Source organism: Bombina bombina, chromosome 5, assembly GCF_027579735.1.
Source record: "Bombina bombina isolate aBomBom1 chromosome 5, aBomBom1.pri, whole genome shotgun sequence".
In the NCBI taxonomy this organism is placed as follows: domain Eukaryota; kingdom Metazoa; phylum Chordata; class Amphibia; order Anura; family Bombinatoridae; genus Bombina; species Bombina bombina.
In genome coordinates this window covers 773,637,899-773,661,047 of record NC_069503.1, presented here as the reverse complement: position 1 = coordinate 773,661,047, position 23,149 = coordinate 773,637,899, and the positions used below count along the sequence as shown (strand labels likewise).

Genomic DNA, 23,149 nt, shown 5'->3' with positions numbered 1-23,149 from the left:
TTTTACCTTTGTGTTTACCTTGTATCTAAGAACCTACTTTCAGCCCCCTGATCACATGACTGTGACTGTTTAGTATCTATTGTCTTGCATTTAGCATTGTGTTGTGATAAATCTTAAATAACTTTCTGTGCCTGAACACAGTGTTATCTATATGGCCCACGTGAACTATCAAGTTTTTTTGTTTTGAAAACCAATTTAAAAAGCATTTGATTAGAGGCAGCCCTCAAGTGCTTAGGACTTAGCATATGAGCCTACCTAGATTTAGTTTCAACTAAGAATACCACGAGAAAAAAAGCTAATTTGATGATAAAAGTAAATTGGAAAGTTGATTAAAATGACATGTCCTATCTTAATAATAAAAGTTTAATTTTGACTAGACTGTCCCTTTAAATGTATGTGTTTGTTAATGCTTCCAGGGAGTTACGTTGCTTTTTTTAGTCAGTGCAAGGCTTGCTGCGTCTGCCTTTGTGTGGCGAGATGAAAATGGAGTAGATTTTCTCAATTATGCACGCGTAAGTCCTTGCGCTGAATATGTAATACCGAACGGCAATGCCAGCTCTATGTTAGTTTATGGGAGTAAAAAATGTGGACGACAGGTAAAATATACGTGCGTAACTTGTATGCTACACTGTATATGTGATACCAAAACCGCGTAAAAACCGGCATTGCCGGCTTTTGCGGGCGACGCCACATATGTAATCTTGCCCATAGACTGCACTCACTGGATTTGTGACAAAATAATTCACTTTTTTGTTATGTCATGGTGACATTTCGGGGTCCACAGACACCTTCCTCAGACCAAACATCGAAGGGTCTGTGGACCCCGAAACATGACCATGATATAACAAAATAAATGTATTTTATCACAAATCCTGAGTGCAGTCTATAAGTTTTACTATACACTATTATAAAAGATGCTGAGCTGTTCCCATTGAATGATAATTGCTCCAATAAAAGTAGTACAGCTAGGGTAGACAAGAGCCATAACAACAGGGTAAGTTTCATTTAAAATTACTTTCAATGTTTTCTTCTCCCCCCCCCCCCAATATTTTACAGTGACACTGACACACCAATGCAACAGGAAGAGTTACATATTTTTTGTGATGATTATTTAGCCTGTATGCTGCTTGTTCCAATATATAGAAAAACTGTTGAATCATAGGTTTCTTACAGATCTGTGCAAATGTTTAGCAGCAATATTTTCAGGCATTTTTAACAAATTTTAAATTGGTTGCCTATTTGGCTTGTTGAGTCTCAAATCACATGACATTTTTAGCCTATCACCTTTGTTCTTAAAATTCTGAGAACTGAACAGTCAACATAAAAAGCTAGAGAGACCATACAGGAGAAGAAACCTGACACTGCTGCTCTTCTGAGCAGACTGCAGAGAGATGTCTGTAGCCACATGCCTGCTGCTGTACTCTATGGTAAGCATGTTTCCTTTTGCATGTCACAGAGCAAATGAGAGCAAGTTTTGTTGCGTGTCAGACTTCCAGGACTTTCACATGGCTTTTCCAGCTGAGTAAGCAGTATCCAGTCATATCTGATTGTAGCAGCTATTCGTAGGGACAGATGAATGAGACCATAACTGCTTCAGGAGCAGTTCACCCTTACAGGGCACTAACTATTTTATGGTAAATGGATAAGATTATAAGCAAATTTCCAACTACAGAGCTCCTTATATTATGCAATCAAACTTCCTGGGTTTGTCTTGTATAACAAATGAACTAGATCAGCTATATCTCCTGTAGATCATTATGAAAGCTAACAGAACAGTTTATTCGCTAGGGAGACTTTATTACAGTGACTGGTGAATATTGCACAAGGTAAAGTATGCATTTTTTTTATTATTTTAAATCTAGTTATATAGCAGATGTTAATAATTGCTATGTTTATAAATGATCATGAGGCATTTACATTCAAAATTTCATATTGACAGAGGCCTCTGCTAGAAATAATATTTTAATGTTTTGTTTAGTAATACGGGAGGAATATATTAGGGTTCAGAAATCATATTGTTCTATAGGTTATGCTGTGACATCTGTCTGCAGTGTCTCTAATATAAGTTTATGTGTATTTGTGTTTTCCATTTGTAAACTGATCTGTTAATTATAATATAGTTGTGATTTTACAGTTACACTGCATTGCAATATAGTTTTTCTTTTCAGGAATATTCTGTAATGCAGATGCAAGTATACATCAGAGTGTACCTCTGTCTTACCAGGGCTTTGCTTGTTAATGTTTAATTGTAATTGAATTAATGAAAGAAGTTTACAAAGAAAAAAAATATTTATAACATTATTTTGCTAATATTAAAAGAAACCCAAAACTTTAAAAAGTTCTCTAGGTTAGTTTTAACAACACATATCCATCCTCACCATCAACACAAAATGTGTTGTAAAAGATTGTATCTTTATGTCATTATGTATCCAATGTGAATTGTATCAGTGCAATATGTTGTTTGTACACACGTTAAATATAAGGAAATGTCCGCAGGTACTAAGGAAGCTGTGATTGAAAATACTTATTTTTTTTCTTGAGGCCATAGTGGTGAAAAAAAACTTTACTCTCACTAATGGTTAGTATAACAATCTATTTTTTGGGCACAAATGCTTTATCCTTTGTGGGAGATTAGTTAGTGGCAAGAACTGCAGCTTTGTAAATAGTTTATCTGTATTCATCTGTATTCAACCACATACATATTCTCACATAGATCATGCAAGTATTGCTGCTCCAACTGCTTGCCATACATTCAGCTTGTTAGATGTCTTCTAGAACCTGCAAATATACACCCAAGGAAGTCATCAGGTGTTCTCCTTTCCAATTGGCTGCTTATTTTGGCTGGTTATTTTTTTTCTTTTTCTTTTGGGAGGTCTGCAAAATCTCCTGTTATTATAGGTATTCATGTGTTTAACTAATCCGAATGTAGACAGGTGGCCTAACAGATTCAAACAGAGGCATAATGCCAATCGGCTACCACCACTATTGGCTAAGAGGTTTAAACGTGACCTCATAACAAAATAGTATTTTTCCCTGGCCAGCCCGAGGCACTAAGCCTTCAGCACAGCATAAACTCTTCAACATGAAGTTTTTTATACTTCATGACTGAAAAACACCTTTATGTATAGCCCTGGTAAATCTTAGCATTTCAAAAACATTTACCATCACTTTAAATTGTATTCTTTTATCTTGGTCTCTGTTAAAAGTTAGCTCCTTTTTATGAGAGCATATGCAGGTAGACTCATGAATGTGCTCATGCCTTGAGCACTACTTTTCAGCAATGATTGCAAACTTTGTAACAGTGTTATACAAGAATAAATATCAAGAGATAAAAAAAATTGATGGTACTTGGAAAGTTTCTTTACAATTGCATGCTCTTTCTAAATCATGGAATGTCTGAAAATGTGCTCTTAAAGGCATATTGTGGTGCAAAAATTACACTCTCTAATCCTGTTCAGCATTTAAATTTTGTGCTACTACCCTGCGACTCTATATATTTTATAAAAAACTGGTCTGACCTTCACAGTCCCTACAAGTGGTGATGTGCCTTCCATAGGAAACAATAAGGACTGAGCAAAAATTGGATCTCGGCAGTGGGGAGGAGTCTGTATTTAAATAATGTTTACACAACATAGAATGTGAGTTCACTAAAACTAAAATGTATTCTGTGTGGTAAGAGTTTAAATCATAGATATGTAAACTAAGTTTCACTGGTTGGCAAAACTCGTGTGTGTGAAAAGCTGCACCTGATGTGGAGAATAGTCATTTTCCATTTAAATAACCATGGTACTCCCATGTATTCATATATATTCACTATATAAGTGTTCACCATTCCTTATAAAGAACAGCAAAAAAAAGTTTTAATAAAAAACTTATAGGAGCTAGGGGTATGTGGGTATATAATACATGTGTCATGATAAGTATACTGTATGGAGCCTATTTATCAAGCTCCGTAAAGACCGATACTCTTTTAACATTCAGTGCATCAGTATGGGCTTGTGGCAAACTGAGCCTCTCAGCTATTGATTCCAGTTTGTTACATTTCAATCTAAGACAAGGAATTCCAGCACTCAGTATAGGATGCACGTCACCTTAGGAAAACTTGCTCAGGTCCCAACAGTCAATGAAAAGAAGGCAAGAACATTTCGGGAGACAATCCCTTACTCATGCCATGCCAAACAAACATGTTACACACACTTTTATACCCTCATACCTCTAGGTGGCACTACAGAGTAATTAACTCCTTATTCACAGAACATTAATAATCTTATTTATTTTTACAATTTCAATATCAAAGGATATATCTAGTGGTATACAACTAATTCTATATTTGTAAAACTCATCTTAAGATGAAAAGGCAGAAAAAGCGAAACAATTATCATACAATCTATCCTGAACATCAATTTACAGGAAAACAGACAGATCCCATTTTTTATTCATACCTTTAGGGTGAAGTATTCCTAATTCGTAAATCCAAAAGGATTCTTTTTGCTTAAGCATTAATTCCCTTTCGCCTCCTCTACGGGGGTTCTCAATATGATCTATGATTTGAAACCGGAGCTGACTTATTGTATGGCCAGCTTTTAGAAAATGGTATGCAAGGGGGGATTTCATATTATTTGTATGGATATTGCTTTTATGTTCAATAATGCGTTCTTTAGCACTTCTATTCGACTCACCAATGTAAACCCTCCCACACGGACACTTAAAGGGACACTGAACCCAGTTTTTTTCTTTCGTGATTCAGATAAAGCATGCAATTTTAAGCAACTTTCTAATTTACTCCTATTATTAAATTTTCTTTGTTCTCTTGCTATCTTTATTTGAAAAAGAAGGCATCTAAGCTTTTTTTTGTTCAGAACTCTGGGCAGCACGTTTTTATTGGTGGATGAATTTATCCACCAATCAGCAAAAACAACCCAGATGGTTCACCAAAAATGGGCCGGCATTTAAACTTACATTCTTGCATTTCAATAAAGATAGAAGAGAATGAAGAAAATTTGATAATAGGAGTAAATTAGAAAGTTGCTTACAATTTCATGCTCTATCTGAATCACGAAAGAAACAATTTGGGTTCAGTGTCCCTTTAACCATGTAAATAATAAATGTTGTAAGACAAAACCTTTAATGTATTTTTTCCCCGTTTGTGGATGATAGAACACTGACTCTTTAGTCATGTTACTGCAACATAAGCATCCCAAGCAGGGATAACACCCTATGTTTTTAGTAGTTATGAATCTCAAACCAGACTTAATATTAGTCCCTACATCTGCTTTAAAGGGACATGAAAACCACATTTTTTCTTTCATGATTTAGAAAGAGAATGCAGTTTTAAACATCTTTCTAATTTACTTCTATTATCTAATTTGTTTAATTCTCTTGATATTCTTTGCTGAAAAGCATATCTAGATATGCTCAGTAGCTGCTGATTGGTTGCTGCACATAGAAGCCTTGTGTGATTGGCTCACCATGTGCATTGCTTTTTCTTCAACTAAGGATATCTAAAAAATGAAGCAAAATAAATAATAGAAGAATATGTTCTATCTGAATCATGAAAGAAAGATTTTGGGTTGAGTGGCCCTTTAGTTTTTCCTGGATATTCATACCCTTTTTAAATGCTGGCATTGGATACTTTTGGAATTCCTTTATGGTGTGATTACAATTAGATAGTATACTTCAATGTTTTCTAATAATATGCTGGATATCTTTACTTTGAGCATTGTACTTGGAGACAATAAATAACTTTAGGGTCTTGCATATTTCTTTTGGAATCTCCATTTTTATTAGGTTTTAAGAGATTGGCTCTAGAGGTAGATTTGACTGCTACCATACCATTTGTAATCATGGTTTTAGGGTACCCCCTTTCTATTAACCTATTACAAATTTCTGTAAGTCTTTTATCAATTAAGCTTTCATCTGAGATGATCTTACAAACTGGTGAGAATTGACTATGAGAGAGAGATTTGATCAGAGAAGGGGGTGGGCACTATCATACCTTAATAGGCTATTGCAGTCATTTGGTTTCTTAAATAGGTCAGTTACATTAATGCAGAATAAACTGACTCAATCCCACTAGTGTGTATAATTGAAGTATAAAGGCTTTCAATATCTAGACTGAAAATATTAAATGTATTAGTTGGGAGCTCCAGGGAATCTAGCTTATTCATAAAGTTCCCAGTGTCTCTATTGAATGAACTGGACAGTTCTACATAGGGGCGAAGGATTTTATCCAAGATAATGAAGATATTAGTTTGTGCTGCCATTTATTGGGCGACCTGGGGGGTGGTCAGGTTTTTGTGAACTTTAGGTAAGGTGTATATAACAGGGGTACAGGGTTTTTCTATTTAAAAAAATGACACTACATCTTTACCAATGATACAATTTTTATATGCAAAGGATATAGCCCTATCAATTTCTCTCTGTATATTAAAAATGGGTTATATGTACGCTTCTTATACACCTTATCATTCATCAACTCATTATGTATTAAGGGTATGAATAAAGAATGGGATCTCAAAAACAACAGCAGTGATCCCACAAGAATGGGTATGCTAAAGTTTGCTTCTATGTACTATTTGTAAATACTTGATACTGATATATTAAAGATATATAAAATGTAACTTTTAATTTAATTGCTAATAAAAGAGCAGCAAAAAAAAGAAAAAAAGGTTATGAGAGCTGCTTGTTGCTCACACACACACACTTAAAACACTCCACCAGTGTATATATATAGGTTAAATAGTAACCAATGTTGACAACAATCAGTTGAATAAAAGGTTAATAAATCTGCCAGTGTAAGCACTGAAAACTGTGTCTTAAATGTCTTTTCTATCTCTGGTGCAGCTTATATGGTAAGCTTGCTTGTAATGTTTACCTTCAGACCAGACACAATATTACCGATGTTACCCGCTCATAGTAAAACTAAGAGCATACCACACTAATGCAGAAAGTATTTTATAATTAAGAAAATATTTTTAAACTAAGTCAACAGAAACTTCTAATATTAGTTTTTAACAACTGGAGGGCTAATTAAAATACAAAAAATCACTGTCAGAAAATTTGTTGTAGCGATAATAGCATTAAATTTCTTGTTTTAGTAACTGCTGATAAAGTGTACACAATGTGTATTCGAAAATCAAATGTGATTTATACTCATCACTTGTAGATATTTGCTAGATCTTAGTATTATAGAATCACCGTTTTTCTGGAACGCCCCCTGTGTTTACATCTTGTTACTTGAATAGTTTGTACTTTCAGATAATCTATTTTGTATTTCTATTAACTTTATATTTTGTTTTTTCATAGGTGGTAGACCTGAACTGTGAATTAGTTTCACTACAGAAATTGAATAGTTAAAGGTTTGAGTTAATTTACATTCTTTTGTATTCTGGTTTTTAGTATTGCAATTAGATAACAATTCGATTGTTTGCATAGGTGAGCAATTAGGAGGGACCCCACCCTATCTTTCTGAGGGTATTTAAAGAGATCTGTTTAGCTCTGCTTCTTAGCAAAGGGATCAAGCTAAAAAAGGATCAAATAAATAAGGATATTTGAGTTATTTCAGGAGTCAAATAAATAAGGATATTTGAGTTATTTCAGGAGTCAAATAAATAAGGATATTTGAGTTATTTCAGGAGTCAAATAAATAAGGATATTTGAGTTATTTCAGGAGTCAAATAAATAAGGATATTTGAGTTATTTCAGAAGTTATTCAAGTTTATTCAGGATTATTCAGCAGTAAATAATACTTATATTTTTCTTATTGTTAAAGTGTTGCATAGTTTAAAATGTCTCAGATACAGTGCAATAGGTGTTTTGCACTTTTTAATCGTGCTACTTTTTGGAGATTTAGGGGCTGTCCTGTTTGTAAGCAGTTTTCCCTCTTAAGGGAGGAAATAGCTAAACTTCAAGCTAAGGTAAGTAACATACCTGTTACCTCTACAAAGCTGCCTCAGAAAGAAGCCCCTCTACCCCAGAGATTAGCAAGGAGAGGCAGATGGATCACTGTAGGCTCTGGAAGAATTAGAACAGTAGATCAGAAGCATTGCCCACAACCTCTGCCATTGCAAAACTTCTATGCTGCTCTTGCCGAATACACTTATGATGAGGAGATTGCTGTTTCTGAGCCCTCTGAAGCTGTAACAGGTAATTTAAATCTATTGGTACCTGATTCTCCAGGTAACATAACACAGGAAAGAACTGCAGATGTGTTTTTGAGAAAAAGACTGTTAGTGGGTGACTCTATTTTGAGGAATGTGTATTTAGGTGAAAGTAAAGGAGAAGCAAGGGAGGTTAGATGTCTTCCAGGAGCTACTGCTCACAGGGATAAGAATCGTATTTTGAGAATTGTTAAGGCAGCAGGAAAGGGTAGTGAGTTAGATGTGATTGTTCATTTAGGAACAAATGATCTGGCTAGTAATCATGTTGCTGCTGTTCAGAAAGAGTTTTGTGACCTAGGTAATCATTTAGAGACTGTGGCATCAACTCTATCATTTTCTGCTATTTTACCTGTGTATGGCCAGGAAGCAGGAAAGATGGAGCGGATAACAACATTTAATTCTTGGTTAGATAAGTGGTGCAGGGAACAAGGATTTAGTTTTATTGGACATTATAGCTCTGTTTGGAAAGATACTAGGTTATTTAGGAGAAATGGCTTGCATTTGGATGCTAAAGGAACAGAGTATCTGGGAGAGGAGTTCAAATACTTTATTAGAAATCATTTAAACTAATAAAGGGGGGTAGCATTAATATATCTACCTGCCCCCCACAGCATGCCAAAACTGTTAGTCCAAGTAACAATTCTAGAAATTCTAGTAGAAAAAGTCTTTGTGCCATGAGCACAAATGCTCGCAGCTTAGGAAATAAATTACCTGAACTCATTTCAATAATGACTAGGGACAACTTGGATTTAGTAGCTATAACAGAAACATGGTACAATGATTTGCATGACTGGGACATAGTCATACCTGGATACAGGTTATTTAAAAAGAACAGAGTAGGAAAGAAAGGTGGAGGAGTTGCTTTGTATGTAAAGGAAAATATAAAGGTTACTGAAATTGTAGGAATAAATGATGAGGTGGAAAGTATTTGGGTGACTTTGGAAATTGGAGATAAAAATGTTTTTAGAATAGGGGTTGTATATAGGCCTCCATTGCAGGATGAAAAACTGGACAATCTGTTATTAGAAGAAATAACCAAAATGACCATGAAGGGTAAGGTTATAGTACTGGGCGACTTTAATTTGCCAGATATAGACTCCTTCTGCTAGATCGGCTAGAAGCAGGTATATTCTTGAATCTCTGCTAGGGGAATCACTTGAGCAATTAGTCAAGGAACCAACTCGTAAGGAAGCTATATTAGATCTAATACTTACGAACAGTGATACAGTTTCAGATGTGTCTGTAGGTGAGAACTTAGGATCCAGTGATCATCAATCTGTTTGGTTTAGTATTCATGTGCAGGAACTGTCCACCCAGACTAAAACAAAAGTTTTAGGCCTAGATTTGGAGTTCGGCGGTAGCCGTCAAAACCAGCGTTAGAGGCTCCTAACGCTGGTTTTGGCCGCCCGCTGGTATTTGGAGTCAGTGATTAAAGGGTCTAACGCTCACTTTTCAGCCGCGACTTTTCCATACCGCAGATCCCCCTACGCCATTTGCGTATCCTATCTTTTCAATGGGATCTTTCTAACGCTGGTATTTAGAGTCGTTTCTGAAGTGAGCGTTAGAGCTCTAACGACAAAATTCCAGCCGCCTGAAAATAGCAGGAGTTAAGAGCTTTCTGGCTAACGCCGGTTCATAAAGCTCATAACTACTGTACCCTAAAATACACTAACACCCATAAACTACCTATGTACCCCTAAACCGAGCTCCCCCCACATCGCCGCCACTCGATTAAAATTTTTAACCCCTAATCTGCCGACCGCCACCTACGTTATACTTATGTACCCCTAATCTGCTGCCCCTAACCCCGCCGACCCCTGTATTACATTTATTAACCCCTAACCTGCCCCCCACAACGTCGCCGCCAGCTACTTAAAATAATTAACCCCTAATCTTCCGACCGCAAAGCGCCGCCACCTACGTTATCCCTATGTACCCCTAATCTGCTACCCCTAACACCGCCGACCCCTATATTATATTTATTAACCCCTAATCTGCCCCCCTCAACGTCGCCGACACCTGCCTACACTTATTAACCCCTAATCTGCCGAGCGGACCTGAGCGCTACTATAATAAAGTTATTAACCCCTAACCCGCCTCACTAACCCTATCATAAATAGTATTAACCCCTAATCTGCCCTCCCTAACATCGCCGACACCTACCTTCAATTATTAACCCCTAATCTGCCGAGCGGACCTCACCGCTACTATAATAAATGTATTAACCCCTAAAGCTAAGTCTAACCCTAATACTAACACCCCCCTAAGTTAAATATAATTTACATCTAACGAAATTAATTAACTCTTATTAAATAAATGATTCCTATTTAAAGCTAAATACTTACCTGTAAAATAAATCCTAATATAGCTACAATATAAATTATAATTATATTATAGCTATTTTAGGATTAATATTTATTTTACAGGCAACTTTGTAATTATTTTAACCAGGTACAATAGCTATTAAATAGTTAAGAACTATTTAATAGTTACCTAGTTAAAATAATAACAAATTTACCTGTAAAATAAATCCTAACCTAAGATATAATTAAACCTAACACTACCCTATCAATAAATTAATTAAATAAACTACCTACAATTACCTACAATTAACCTAACACTACACTATCAATAAATTAATTAAACACAATTCCTACAAATAAATACAATTAAATAAACTAGCTAAAGTACAAAAAATAAAAAAGAACTAAGTTACAAAAAATAATAAAATATTTACAAACATAAGAAAAATATTACAACAATTTTAAACTAATTACACCTACTCTAAGCCCCCTAATAAAATAACAAAGCCCCCCAAAATAAAAAATTCCCTACCCTATTCTAAATTAAAAAAGTTACAAGCTCTTTTACCTTACCAGCCCTGAACAGGGCCCTTTGCGGGGCATGCCCCAAGGATTTCAGCTCTTTTGCCTGTAAAAAAAAAACATACCATACCCCCCCCCCCAACATTACAACCCACCACCCACATACCCCTAATCTAACCCAAACCCCCCTTAAATAAACCTAACACTAAGCCCCTGAAGATCTTCCTACCTTGTCTTCACCATACCAGGTTCACCGATCCGTCCTGGCTCCAACATCTTCATCCAACCCAAGCGGGGGTTGGCGATCCATCATCCGGTGCTGAAGAGGTCCAGAAGAGGCTCCAAAGTCTTCCTCCTATCCGGCAAGAAGAGGACATCCGGACCGGCAAACATCTTCTCCAAGCGGCATCTTCAATCTTCTTCCATCCGGTGCGGAGCGGGTCCATCTTGAAGCAGGCGACGCGGATCCATCCTCTTCTTCCGTTGTCTCCCGACGAATGACGGTTCCTTTAAGGGACGTCATCCAAGATGGCGTCCCTCGAATTCCGATTGGCTGATAGGATTCTATCAGCCAATCGGAATTAAGGTAGGAATTTTCTGATTGGCTGATGGAATCAGCCAATCAGAATCAAGTTCAATCCGATTGGCTGATCCAATCAGCCAATCAGATTGAGCTCGCATTCTATTGGCTGATCGGAACAGCCAATAGAATGCGAGCTCAATCTGATTGGCTGATTGGATCAGCCAATCGGATTGAACTTGATTCTGATTGGCTGATTCCATCAGCCAATCAGAAAATTCCTACCTTAATTCCGATTGGCTGATAGAATAATATCAGCCAATTGGAATTCGAGGGACGCCATCTTGGATGACGTCCCTTAAAGGAACCGTCATTCGTCGGGAGACAACGGAAGAAGAGGATGGATCCGCGTCGCCTGCTTCAAGATGGACCCGCTCCGCACCGGATGGAAGAAGATTGAAGATGCCGCTTGGAGAAGATGTTTGCCGGTCCGGATGTCCTCTTCTTGCCGGATAGGAGGAAGACTTTGGAGCCTCTTCTGGACCTCTTCAGCACCGGATGATGGATCGCCAACCCCCGCTTGGGTTGGATGAAGATGTTGGAGCCAGGACGGATCGGTGAACCTGGTATGGTGAAGACAAGGTAGGAAGATCTTCAGGGGCTTAGTGTTAGGTTTATTTAAGGGGGGTTTGGGTTAGATTAGGGGTATGTGGGGTGGTGGGTTGTAATGTTGGGGGGGGGTATGGTATGTTTTTTTTTACAGGCAAAAGAGCTGAAATCCTTGGGGCATGCCCCGCAAAGGGCCCTGTTCAGGGCTGGTAAGGTAAAAGAGCTTGTAACTTTTTTAATTTAGAATAGGGTAGGGAATTTTTTATTTTGGGGGGCTTTGTTATTTTATTAGGGGTCTTAGAGTAGGTGTAATTAGTTTAAAATTGTTGTAATATTTTTCTTATGTTTGTAAATATTTTATTATTTTTTGTAACTTAGTTCTTTTTTATTTTTTGTACTTTAGCTAGTTTATTTAATTGTATTTATTTGTAGGAATTGTGTTTAATTAATTTATTGATAGTGTAGTGTTAGGTTAATTGTAGGTAATTGTAGGTAGTTTATTTAATTAATTTATTGATAGGGTAGTGTTAGGTTTAATTATATCTTAGGTTAGAATTTATTTTACAGGTAAATTTGTTATTATTTTAACTAGGTAACTATTAAATAGTTCTTAACTATTTAATAGCTATTGTACCTGGTTAAAATAATTACAAAGTTGCCTGTAAAATAAATATTAATCCTAAAATAGCTATAATATAATTATAATTTATATTGTAGCTATATTAGGATTTTTTTTTACAGGTAAGTATTTAGCTTTAAATAGGAATCATTTATTTAATAAGAGTTAATTAATTTCGTTAGATGTAAATTATATTTAACTTAGGGGGGTGTTAGTATTAGGGTTAGACTTAGCTTTAGGGGTTAATACATTTATTATAGTAGCGGTGAGGTCCGCTCGGCAGATTAGGGGTTAATAATTGAAGGTAGGTGTCGGCGATGTTAGGGAGGGCAGATTAGGGGTTAATACTATTTATGATAGGGTTAGTGAGGCGGATTAGGGGTTAATAACTTTATTATAGTAGCGCTCAGGTCCGCTCGGCAGATTAGGAGTTAATAAGTGTAGGCAGGTGTCGGCGACGTTGAGGGGGGCAGATTAGGGGTTAATAAATATAATATAGGGGTCGGCGATGTTAGGGCAGCAGATTAGGGGTACATAGGGATAACGTAGGTTGCGGCGGTTTACGGAGCGGCAGATTAGGGGTTAAAAAAAATATGCAGGTGTCAGCGATAGCGGGGGGCGGCAGATTAGGGGTTAATAAGTGTAAGGTTAGGGGTGTTTAGACTCGGGGTACATGTTAGAGTGTTAGGTGCAGACGTAGGAAGTGTTTCCCCATAGGAAACAATGGGGCTGCGTTAGGAGCTGAACGCTGCTTTTTTGCAGGTGTTAGGTTTTTTTTCAGCTCAAACAGCCCCATTGTTTCCTATGGGAGAATCGTGCACGAGCACGTTTTTGAGGCCGGCCGCGTCCGTAAGCAACTCTGGTATCGAGAGTTGCATTTGCGGTAAAAATGCTCTACGCTCCTTTTTTGGAGCCTAACGCAGCATTTGATCAAACTCCAAATCTAGGCCTTAGACTTTAGGACGGCAGATTTTTCATTAATGGGAGAATACCTAAAAGACTATTTAAAGGGGAAAACTCTTATTACAGGGGTTCAAGAACAGTGGGAATTTGTGAAAGGTGCCATTTTAGATGCAACCGCACACTGTATTAGACATGTCTGTAAAAGTAAAAGAAAGCGGAAACCAATTTGGTTTTCCAAAGAAGTAGCACATGCTGTAAAGACAAAAAATATAGCTTATAAAAATTACAGACACACACAAGCAGATGATTATATGAAAATATGGAGACTCCAACAAAAAAAGACTAAGCAGTTAATTAGGAAGGTTAAAGCTCATGCAGAAGAGAAGATAGCACAGTCAGTAAAACATGGGGACAAAACATTCTTTAGATATATCAGTGAAAGAAGAAAAAATATGGTAGGAATAGTAAAATTGAAATCAGTTGATGGTAGAATAATAGAAGGAGATAAGCAGATTGCAGACTGTCTCAATGATTACTTCTGTTCTGTTTTCACAAAAGATTGTGAAGATACAATGTCTACATTAAGGGATGCTATGAAAAATAGAAACAAGCTTAACAGTAATCTTTTTACAGAGGATGAGGTTTTGTTAGCATTATCAAAAATAAATGTTAAAAAGGCAGTGGGTCCTGATAATATTCATCCAAGGGTTTTAAAAGAACTTCGATCAGTGCTAACTGTCCCATTAACTGATCTGTTTAATCAGTCACTATTAACAGGAGCTGTCCCAGATGATTGGAGAATAGCAAATGTAATACCTCTTCATAAAAAGGGCAGTAGAGAAGAATCTGGCAACTACAGGCCAGTTAGTTTAACTTCAGTAGTAGGGAAATTAATGGAAAGCCTCTTAAAAGAAAGAATTAAGACTTACATAAAGACAAACAATTTAGAGGACCAAAATCAGCATGGTTTTACTTCAGGGAGATCATGTCAGACTAATCTAATTGACTTCTTTGATTATGTAACAAAAGTATTAGACAAGGGTGGAGCAGTTGATGTAGCATATCTAGATTTCAGCAAAGCATTTGACACCGTCCCACACAATAAACTAATTCACAAACTATATCTCCTTGGTCTAGATTAAAAAATTGTGAACTGGGTGGAATGCTGGCTTAAGGACAGAAAACAAAGTGTCTTAGTAAATGGAGTTCATTCAGCAGAGGGGGCTGTTACTAGTGGTGTTCCTCAGGGGTCAGTTCTGGGGCCTGCTTTGTTTAACATATTTATCTGTGATATCAGCAAAGGGCTACAGGGGAAAGTATGTCTCTTTGCAGATGATACAAAAATTTGCAGCAGAGTGGATGTTCCAGGGGGGGGTAGACAAAATGAGAAGTGATATACAACAATTGGAGGATTGGACAAACGACTGGGATCTAAAGTTTAACACAGCAAAGTGTAAAATAATGCATTTAGGGAAGAAAAATCCAAATGTTAATTACAGACTCAATGACACTTTACTGACTGTTACAGATGAGGAACAGGACTTGGGAATTATTATTTCAGATGATTTAAAACTTAGTAAACAATGTAGTAATGCAGCGAGTAAGGCTAGCAGAATGCTTGGATGTATTGGTAGAGGTATTTACAGCAGAAATAGTAAGGTTCTTATGCCACTTTATAGATCATTAGTTAGGCCTCATCTTGAGTATTGTGTGCAGTTCTGGAGGCCATATCTTCAGAAGGATATTAACAAACTTGAATCTGTGCAAAGGAGGGCTACCAAAATGGTACATGGTCTAAAAAATAAAACTTACCAGGATAGGCTCAATGACCTAAATATGTATAGCTTAGAGGAGAGAAGGGAAAGAGGTGATATGATAGCAACTTTCAAGTACATTAAAGGGTTTAGTAAAACTGAGGCTGTGGGTATTTTACATAAAATGGAAAATTCAAGAACAAGGGGTCATGAGCTCAAGTTAAAGGGTAGTAGATTCAGGAGTAATTTGAGGAAGCACTTCTTTACAGAAAGAGTGATTGATGTATGGAATAAACTTCCTCAAAAGGTAGTAGCAACAAACACTGTGGGGGACTTTAAAAATGCATGGGACAAGCATAAGGCTATCCTACGAACTAGATAAGTTTATACTGTTAGGTAAGGTCGGGCAGACTTGCTGGGCCTATGGCTATTATCTGCCGTCAATATCTATGTTTCTATGTCTTGTTTATGATAGGTGGAATACAAAACAAAATCATCCTACCACTGCTTCGTGTTATACACGCCTGTTTGAATTATCAGGATATTATATATACGATCATTAGGTATTGCTGAACAAATTAAGAGTGTGCTAGCACTTGATTGCCATAACTAAACGATATGTATGTACATGTGTGCTTATACAGAAAAGACAATATAATACAGCGTGTGGGCTTATGTGTTAAGGTGCTCTACAATAACATTGTTGTGTATTATTTGATCTCAAACTGACCGTATCAATCCCTTAAATATAAAAAGCTTTTTCTATTATACACTAATTCATCGTGATATCGGTAAAAATTATATTGAGAGAGTATCTGTACACACTACCCTCTTACATGAAGGACACAATGGAAGTTCTACAAAAACTGGAAAATTTGGTGACAGCTGATGTTGAATCTCTGTATACAAGTATTCAACATAAATTGGGGGAACAGGCTATTTCTTATTATTTAACATCTAATCAAAGCGATAATAAGACTCATAACTCTTTAATAATAGAATTATTACATTTTGTGTTGAATCGCAATTATTTCACTTTTAAAGATTCCTTCTGCAAATACAGGGTACAGCCATGGGCTCGGCATGTGCCCCAACTTATTCCTTGGATGTTGGGAGAGTAAGACTGTCTTTTCATCAGAAAATGATATCTATACACAGTACATTCTCTTATGGATTCACTTTATAGATGACGTGCTATTTATCTGGGAAGGGCCTTCTGATTCTTTAAAAGAATTTATGAATATTCTTAACACCATTAATCTGAATTTAAGATTAACATATGAATACAGCAAGCATAAAATCAATTTCCTAGATTTGGAAATTAACAAAAATGAAACTGGATAAATTATCACTAAGTTATATAGAAAAGCAACTGCTACTAACACTCTATTACATCACACCAGTGCTCATGCTCCTAGTACTCTAAAAGCAATTCCTAAGGGAGAATTCATCAGATTGAGACGTAACTGCTCCAATATCACAGAGTACAAACAAGAGGCAGTCAAACTATCAAATAGATTGAAAGAAAGAGGTTACAGTAATCGTTCTGTAAAAAGGGCACACTCACAGGAACTCAAAATGGATCGACAAACCTTGATTGATTACCACCTTCAACCCTCAAATGAAACAAGTTATTGAAATAATAAATAACAACTGGCATATCCTACAAAATGACCCTCTCCTAGCCAGCCAAATAGGCAGTCAGGTATCAATAGGCTATAAAAGGCCCAAAAATCTTAAAGACATGCTAGTCACAAGCCACTATGTCCATATATCAAAAAAGACTAGTAAATCTACTGGAATGTTTCCATGTGGCTCTTGCAGTACATGTCCGAAAGTGTTGAAAATAAAATACATACAAGACAAATATGGTAAAAAGCATGTGTTAACATCACATTTCTCTTGCACCTCTATTGGAGTTACATATGTACTGCAGTGTCCGTGTGACCTATTCTATGTCGGAATGACGACAAGGCAAGTCAGAACAAGGATATTAGAACATAGTAGAAATATCAGAAATGCCACAAAGGATTTAGAAGAAGGAAAAATCATCACCAGTGTGGCTAGACATTTTTACAACATGCATCACAGTAATGATTCAATGATGAAATTTGCAGTATTACAAAAAGCAACCCTTGGTATTAGGGGAGAAAATGTAGAACAAACCTTATTAAGAATGGAGTGCAAACAGATTCACTTATTAAACTGTGTTAAACCATATGGTATGAATGATAATAACAACTATAATGTGTATTTATAATTTACCAATAGATACTTATACAGTGTTACATTCACTCTTTTCACATTTAGCTTCACAACAGAATATATAATTATTCTGTCACAGTTAAGTCAGATAAATAATAAGAGCACATTCTTCAATTTTTTGCAAAATAATGGTTCATTATTAACCAATGTATGGACCAAACACAAGGCATATACTATGCACTGAGCATAGCCAAAACATTTTTTTACTGATATCACGATAAATTAGTGTATAATAGAAAAAGCTTTTTATATTTAAGGGATTGATACGGTCAGTATGAGATCAAATAATACACAACAATGTTATTGTAGAGCACCTTAACACATAAGCCCACACGCTGTATTATATTGTCTTTTCTGTATAAGCACGCATGTACATACATATCGTTTAGTTATTGCATTATTATCAAGTACTAGCACACTCTTAATTTGTTCAGCAATACCTAATGATTGTATATATAATATCCTAATAATTCAAAGAAGCGTGTATAATACGAAGCAGTGGTAGGATGATTTTGTTTTGTATTCCACCTATCATAAACAAGACATGCAAGATGTAAACACAGGGGGCGTTCCAGTACTTACACTGGCAAATTTATCAACCTTTTATTCAACTGATTGTTGTCAACATTGGTTACTATTTGACCTATATATATATATATATATATATATATATATATATATATATATATATATATACACTGGTGGAGTGTTTTAAGTGTGTGTGTGAGCAACAAGAAGCTCTCATAACCTTTTTTTCTTTTTCTCCAACATAGGTGTGTCCGGTCCACGGCGTCATCCTTACTTGTGGGATATTCTCTTCCCCAACAGGAAATGGCAAAGAGCCCAGCAAAGCTGGTCACATGATCCCTCCTAGGCTCCGCCTTCCCCAGTCATTCTCTTTGCCGTTGTACAGGCAACATCTCCACGGAGATGGCTTAGAGTTTTTTGGTGTTTAACTGTAGTTTTTATTATTCAATCAAGAGTTTGTTATTTTAAAATAGTGCTGGTATGTACTATTTACTCTGAAACAGAAAAGAGATGAAGATTTCTGTTTGTAAGAGGAAAATGATTTTAGCAACCGTTACTAAAATCGATGGCTGTTTCCACACAGGACTGTTGAGAGGAATTAACTTCAGTTGGGGGAAACAGTGAGCAGACTTTTGCTGCTTGAGGTATGACACATTTCTAACAAGACGATGTAATGCTGGAAGCTGTCATTTTCCCTATGGGATCCGGTAAGCCATTTTTATTACATAAAGAAAAAAAAGGGCTTCACAAGGGCTTTTAAGACTGTAGACATTTTCTGGGCTAAAACGATTTATATATAAGCATATTTTATACCCCATAGCCTTGAGGAATTATTTTAATCTTGGGAACTATGTAAAATAACCGGCAGGCACTGTATTGGACACCTTATTCTCTAGGGGCTTTCCCTAATCATAGGCAGAGTCTCATTTTCACGCCTCTATTGCGCACTTGTTTTTGGGAAGCATGACATGCAGATGCATGTGTGAGGAGCTCTGATACATAGAAAAGACTTTCTGAAGGCGTCATTTGGTATCGTATTCCCCTTTGGGCTTGGTTGGGTCTCAGCAAAGCAGATACCAGGGACTGTAAAGGGGTTAAATATAAAAACGGCTCCGGTTCCGTTATTTTAAGGGTTAAAGTTTCCAAATTTGGTGTGCAATACTCTTAAGGCTTTAAGACACTGTGGTGAAATTTTGGTGAATTTTGAACAATTCCTTCATACTTTTTCACATTTGCAGTAATAAAGTGTGTTCAGTTTAAAATTTAAAGTGAGAGTAACGGTTTTATTTTAAAACGTTTTTTGTACTTTGTTATCAAGTTTATGCCTGTTTAACATGTCTGAACTACCAGATAGACTGTGTTCTGTATGTGGGGAAGCCAAGGTTCCTTCTCATTTAAATAGATGTGATTTATGTGACACAAAATTTAGAGAAAATGATGCCCAAGATGATTCCTCAAGTGAGGGGAGTAAGCATGGTACTGCATCATCCCCTCCTTCGTCTACACCAGTCTTGCCCACACAGGAGGCCCCTAGTACATCTAGTGCGCCAATCCTCCTTACTATGCAACAATTAACGGCTGTAATGGATAATTCTATCAAAAACATTTTAGCCAAAATGCCCACTTATCAGCGAAAGCGTGACTGCTCTGTTTTAGAAAATACTGAAGAGCATGAGGACGCTGATGATATTGGTTCTGAAGTGCCCCTACACCAGTCTGAGGGGGCCAGGGAGGTTTTGTCTGAGGGAGAAATTTCAGATTCAGGGAAAATTTCTCAACAAGCTGAACCTGATGTGATTACATTTAAATTTAAATTGGAACATCTCCGCGCTCTGCTTAAGGAGGTGTTATCTACTCTGGATGATTGTGAGAATTTGGTCATTCCAGAGAAATTATGTAAAATGGACAAGTTCCTAGAGGTCCCGGGGCCCCCCAAAGCTTTTCCTATACCCAAGCGGGTGGCGGACATTGTAAATAAAGAATGTGAAAGGCCCGGTATACCTTTCGACCCTCCCCCCATATTTAAAAAATTGTTTCCTATGGTCGACCCCAGAAAGGACTTATGGCAGACAGTCCCCAAGGTCGAGGGGGCGGTTTCTACTCTAAACAAACGCACCACTATACCCATAGAAGATAGTTGTGCTTTCAAAGATCCTATGGATAAAAAATTAGAAGGTTTGCTTAAAAAGATGTTTGTTCAGCAAGGTTACCTTCTACAACCAATTTCATGCATTGTTCCTGTCACTACAGCAGCGTGTTTCTGGTTCGATGAACTAGAAAAGGCGCTCAATAATAATTCTTCTTCTTATGAGGAGATTATGGACAGAATTCATGCTCTCAAATTGGCTAATTCTTTCACCCTAGACGCCACTTTGCAATTGGCTAGGTTAGCGGCGAAAAATTCTGGTTTTGCTATTGTGGCGCGCAGAGCGCTTTGGCTAAAATCATGGTCAGCGGATGCGTCTTCCAAGAACAAATTGCTTAACATTCCTTTCAAGGGGAAAACGCTGTTTGGCCCTGACTTGAAAGAGATTATCTCTGATATCACTGGGGGCAAGGGCCACGCCCTTCCTCAGGATAGGTCTTTCAAGGCCAAAAATAAACCTAATTTTCGTCCCTTTCGCAGAAACGGACCAGCCCCAAGTGCTACGTCCTCTAAGCAAGAGGGTAATACTTCTCAAGCCAAGCCAGCCTGGAGGCCAATGCAAGGCTGGAACAAAGGAAAGCAGGCCAAGAAACCTGCCACTGCTACCAAGACAGCATGAGATGTTGGCCCCCGATCCGGGACCGGATCTGGTGGGGGGCAGACTCTCTCTCTTCGCTCAGGCTTGGGCAAGAGATGTTCTGGATCCTTGGGCACTAGAAATAGTCTCCCAAGGTTATCTTCTGGAATTCAAGGGGCTTCCCCCAAGGGGGAGGTTCCACAGGTCTCAATTGTCTTCAGACCACATAAAAAAACAGGCATTCTTACATTGTGTAGAAGACCTGTTAAAAATGGGAGTGATTCATCCTGTTCCATTAGGAGAACAAGGGATGGGGTTCTACTCCAATCTGTTCGTAGTTCCCAAAAAAGAGGGAACATTCAGACCAATCTTAGATCTCAAGATCCTAAACAAGTTTCTCAAGGTTCCATCGTTCAAAATGGAAACCATTCGAACAATTCTTCCTTCCATCCAGGAAGGTCAATTCATGACCACGGTGGATTTAAAGGATGCGTATCTACATATTCCTATCCACAAGGAACATCATCGGTTCCTAAGGTTCGCATTTCTGGACAAGCATTACCAGTTTGTGGCACTTCCGTTCGGATTAGCCACTGCTCCAAGAATTTTCACAAAGGTACTAGGGTCCCTTCTAGCGGTGCTAAGACCAAGGGGCATTGCAGTAGTACCTTACTTGGACGACATACTGATTCAAGCGTCGTCCCTTCCACAAGCAAAGGCTCACACGGACATTGTCCTGGCCTTTCTCAGATCTCACGGGTGGAAAGTGAACGTAGAAAAAAGTTCTCTATCTCCGTCAACAAGGGTTCCCTTCTTGGGTACAATAATAGACTCCTTAGAAATGAGGATTTTTCTGACAGAGGCCAGAAAATCAAAACTTCTAAACTCTTGTCAAATACTTCATTCTGTTCCTCTTCCTTCCATAGCGCAGTGCATGGAAGTAATAGGTTTGATGGTAGCGGCAATGGACATAGTTCCTTTTGCGCGAATTCATCTAAGACCATTACAACTGTGCATGCTCAGTCAGTGGAATGGGGACTATACAGACTTGTCTCCGACGATACAAGTAGATCAGAGGACCAGAGATTCACTCCGTTGGTGGCTGTCCCTGGACAACCTGTCACAGGGGATGAGCTTCCGCAGACCAGAGTGGGTCATTGTCACGACCGACGCCAGTCTGGTGGGCTGGGGCGCGGTCTGGGGACCCCTGAAAGCTCAGGGTCTTTGGTCTCGGGAAGAATCTCTTCTCCGAATAAATATTCTGGAACTGAGAGCGATATTCAATGCTCTCAAGGCTTGGCCTCAGCTAGCAAAGGCCAAGTTCATACGGTTTCAATCAGACAACATGACGACTGTTGCGTACATCAACCATCAGGGGGGAACAAGGAGTTCCCTGGCGATGGAAGAAGTGACCAAAATCATTCAATGGGCGGAGACTCACTCCTGCCACTTGTCTGCAATCCACATCCCAGGAGTGGAAAATTGGGAAGCGGATTTTCTGAGTCGTCAGACATTTCATCCGGGGGAGTGGGAACTCCATCCGGAAATCTTTGCCCAAATTACTCAATTGTGGGGCATTCCAGACATGGATCTGATGGCCTCTCGTCAGAACTTCAAGGTTCCTTGCTACGGGTCCAGATCCAGGGATCCCAAGGCGACTCTAGTAGATGCACTAGTAGCACCTTGGACCTTCAAACTAGCTTATGTATTCCCGCCGTTTCCTCTCATCCCCAGGCTGGTAGCCAGGATCAATCAGGAGAGGGCATCGGTGATCTTGATAGCTCCTGCGTGGCCACGCAGGACTTGGTATGCAGACCTGGTGAATATGTCATCGGCTCCACCATGGAAGCTACCTTTGAGACGAGACCTTCTTGTTCAAGGTCCGTTTGAACATCCGAATCTGGTCTCACTCCAACTGACTGCTTGGAGATTGAACGCTTGATCTTATCAAAGCGAGGGTTCTCAGATTCTGTCATTGATACTCTTGTTCAGGCCAGAAAGCCTGTAACTAGAAAAATCTACCACAAAATATGGAAAAAATATATCTGTTGGTGTGAATCTAAAGGATTCCCTTGGGACAAGGTAAAAATTCCTAAGATTCTATCCTTTCTTCAAGAAGGTTTGGAGAAAGGATTATCTGCAAGTTCTTTGAAGGGACAGATTTCTGCCTTGTCTGTGTTACTTCACAAAAAGCTGGCAGCTGTGCCAGATGTTCAAGCCTTTGTTCAGGCTCTGGTTAGAATC

At 37.9% G+C, this 23,149-nt stretch overlaps 1 protein-coding gene across 2 annotated transcripts in view; it reads left to right on the top strand.

Moving 5' to 3' along the window:
- Positions 1-1,294: 1,294 nt before the first annotated feature.
- Positions 1,295-23,149, top strand: part of LOC128660817 (beta-Ala-His dipeptidase) — a 102,250-nt gene continuing 80,395 nt past the window's right edge. The window contains exon 1 of one of the 2 annotated variants that reach the window (XM_053714860.1): positions 1,295-1,427. In XM_053714860.1, the coding sequence (XP_053570835.1) occupies positions 1,392-1,427 (36 nt within the window). In that variant the 5' untranslated portion in view covers positions 1,295-1,391. Of the gene's footprint in view, positions 1,428-1,511; positions 1,827-23,149 lie in introns of those variants that run through there. The other variant, XM_053714861.1, reaches the window with a different exon arrangement.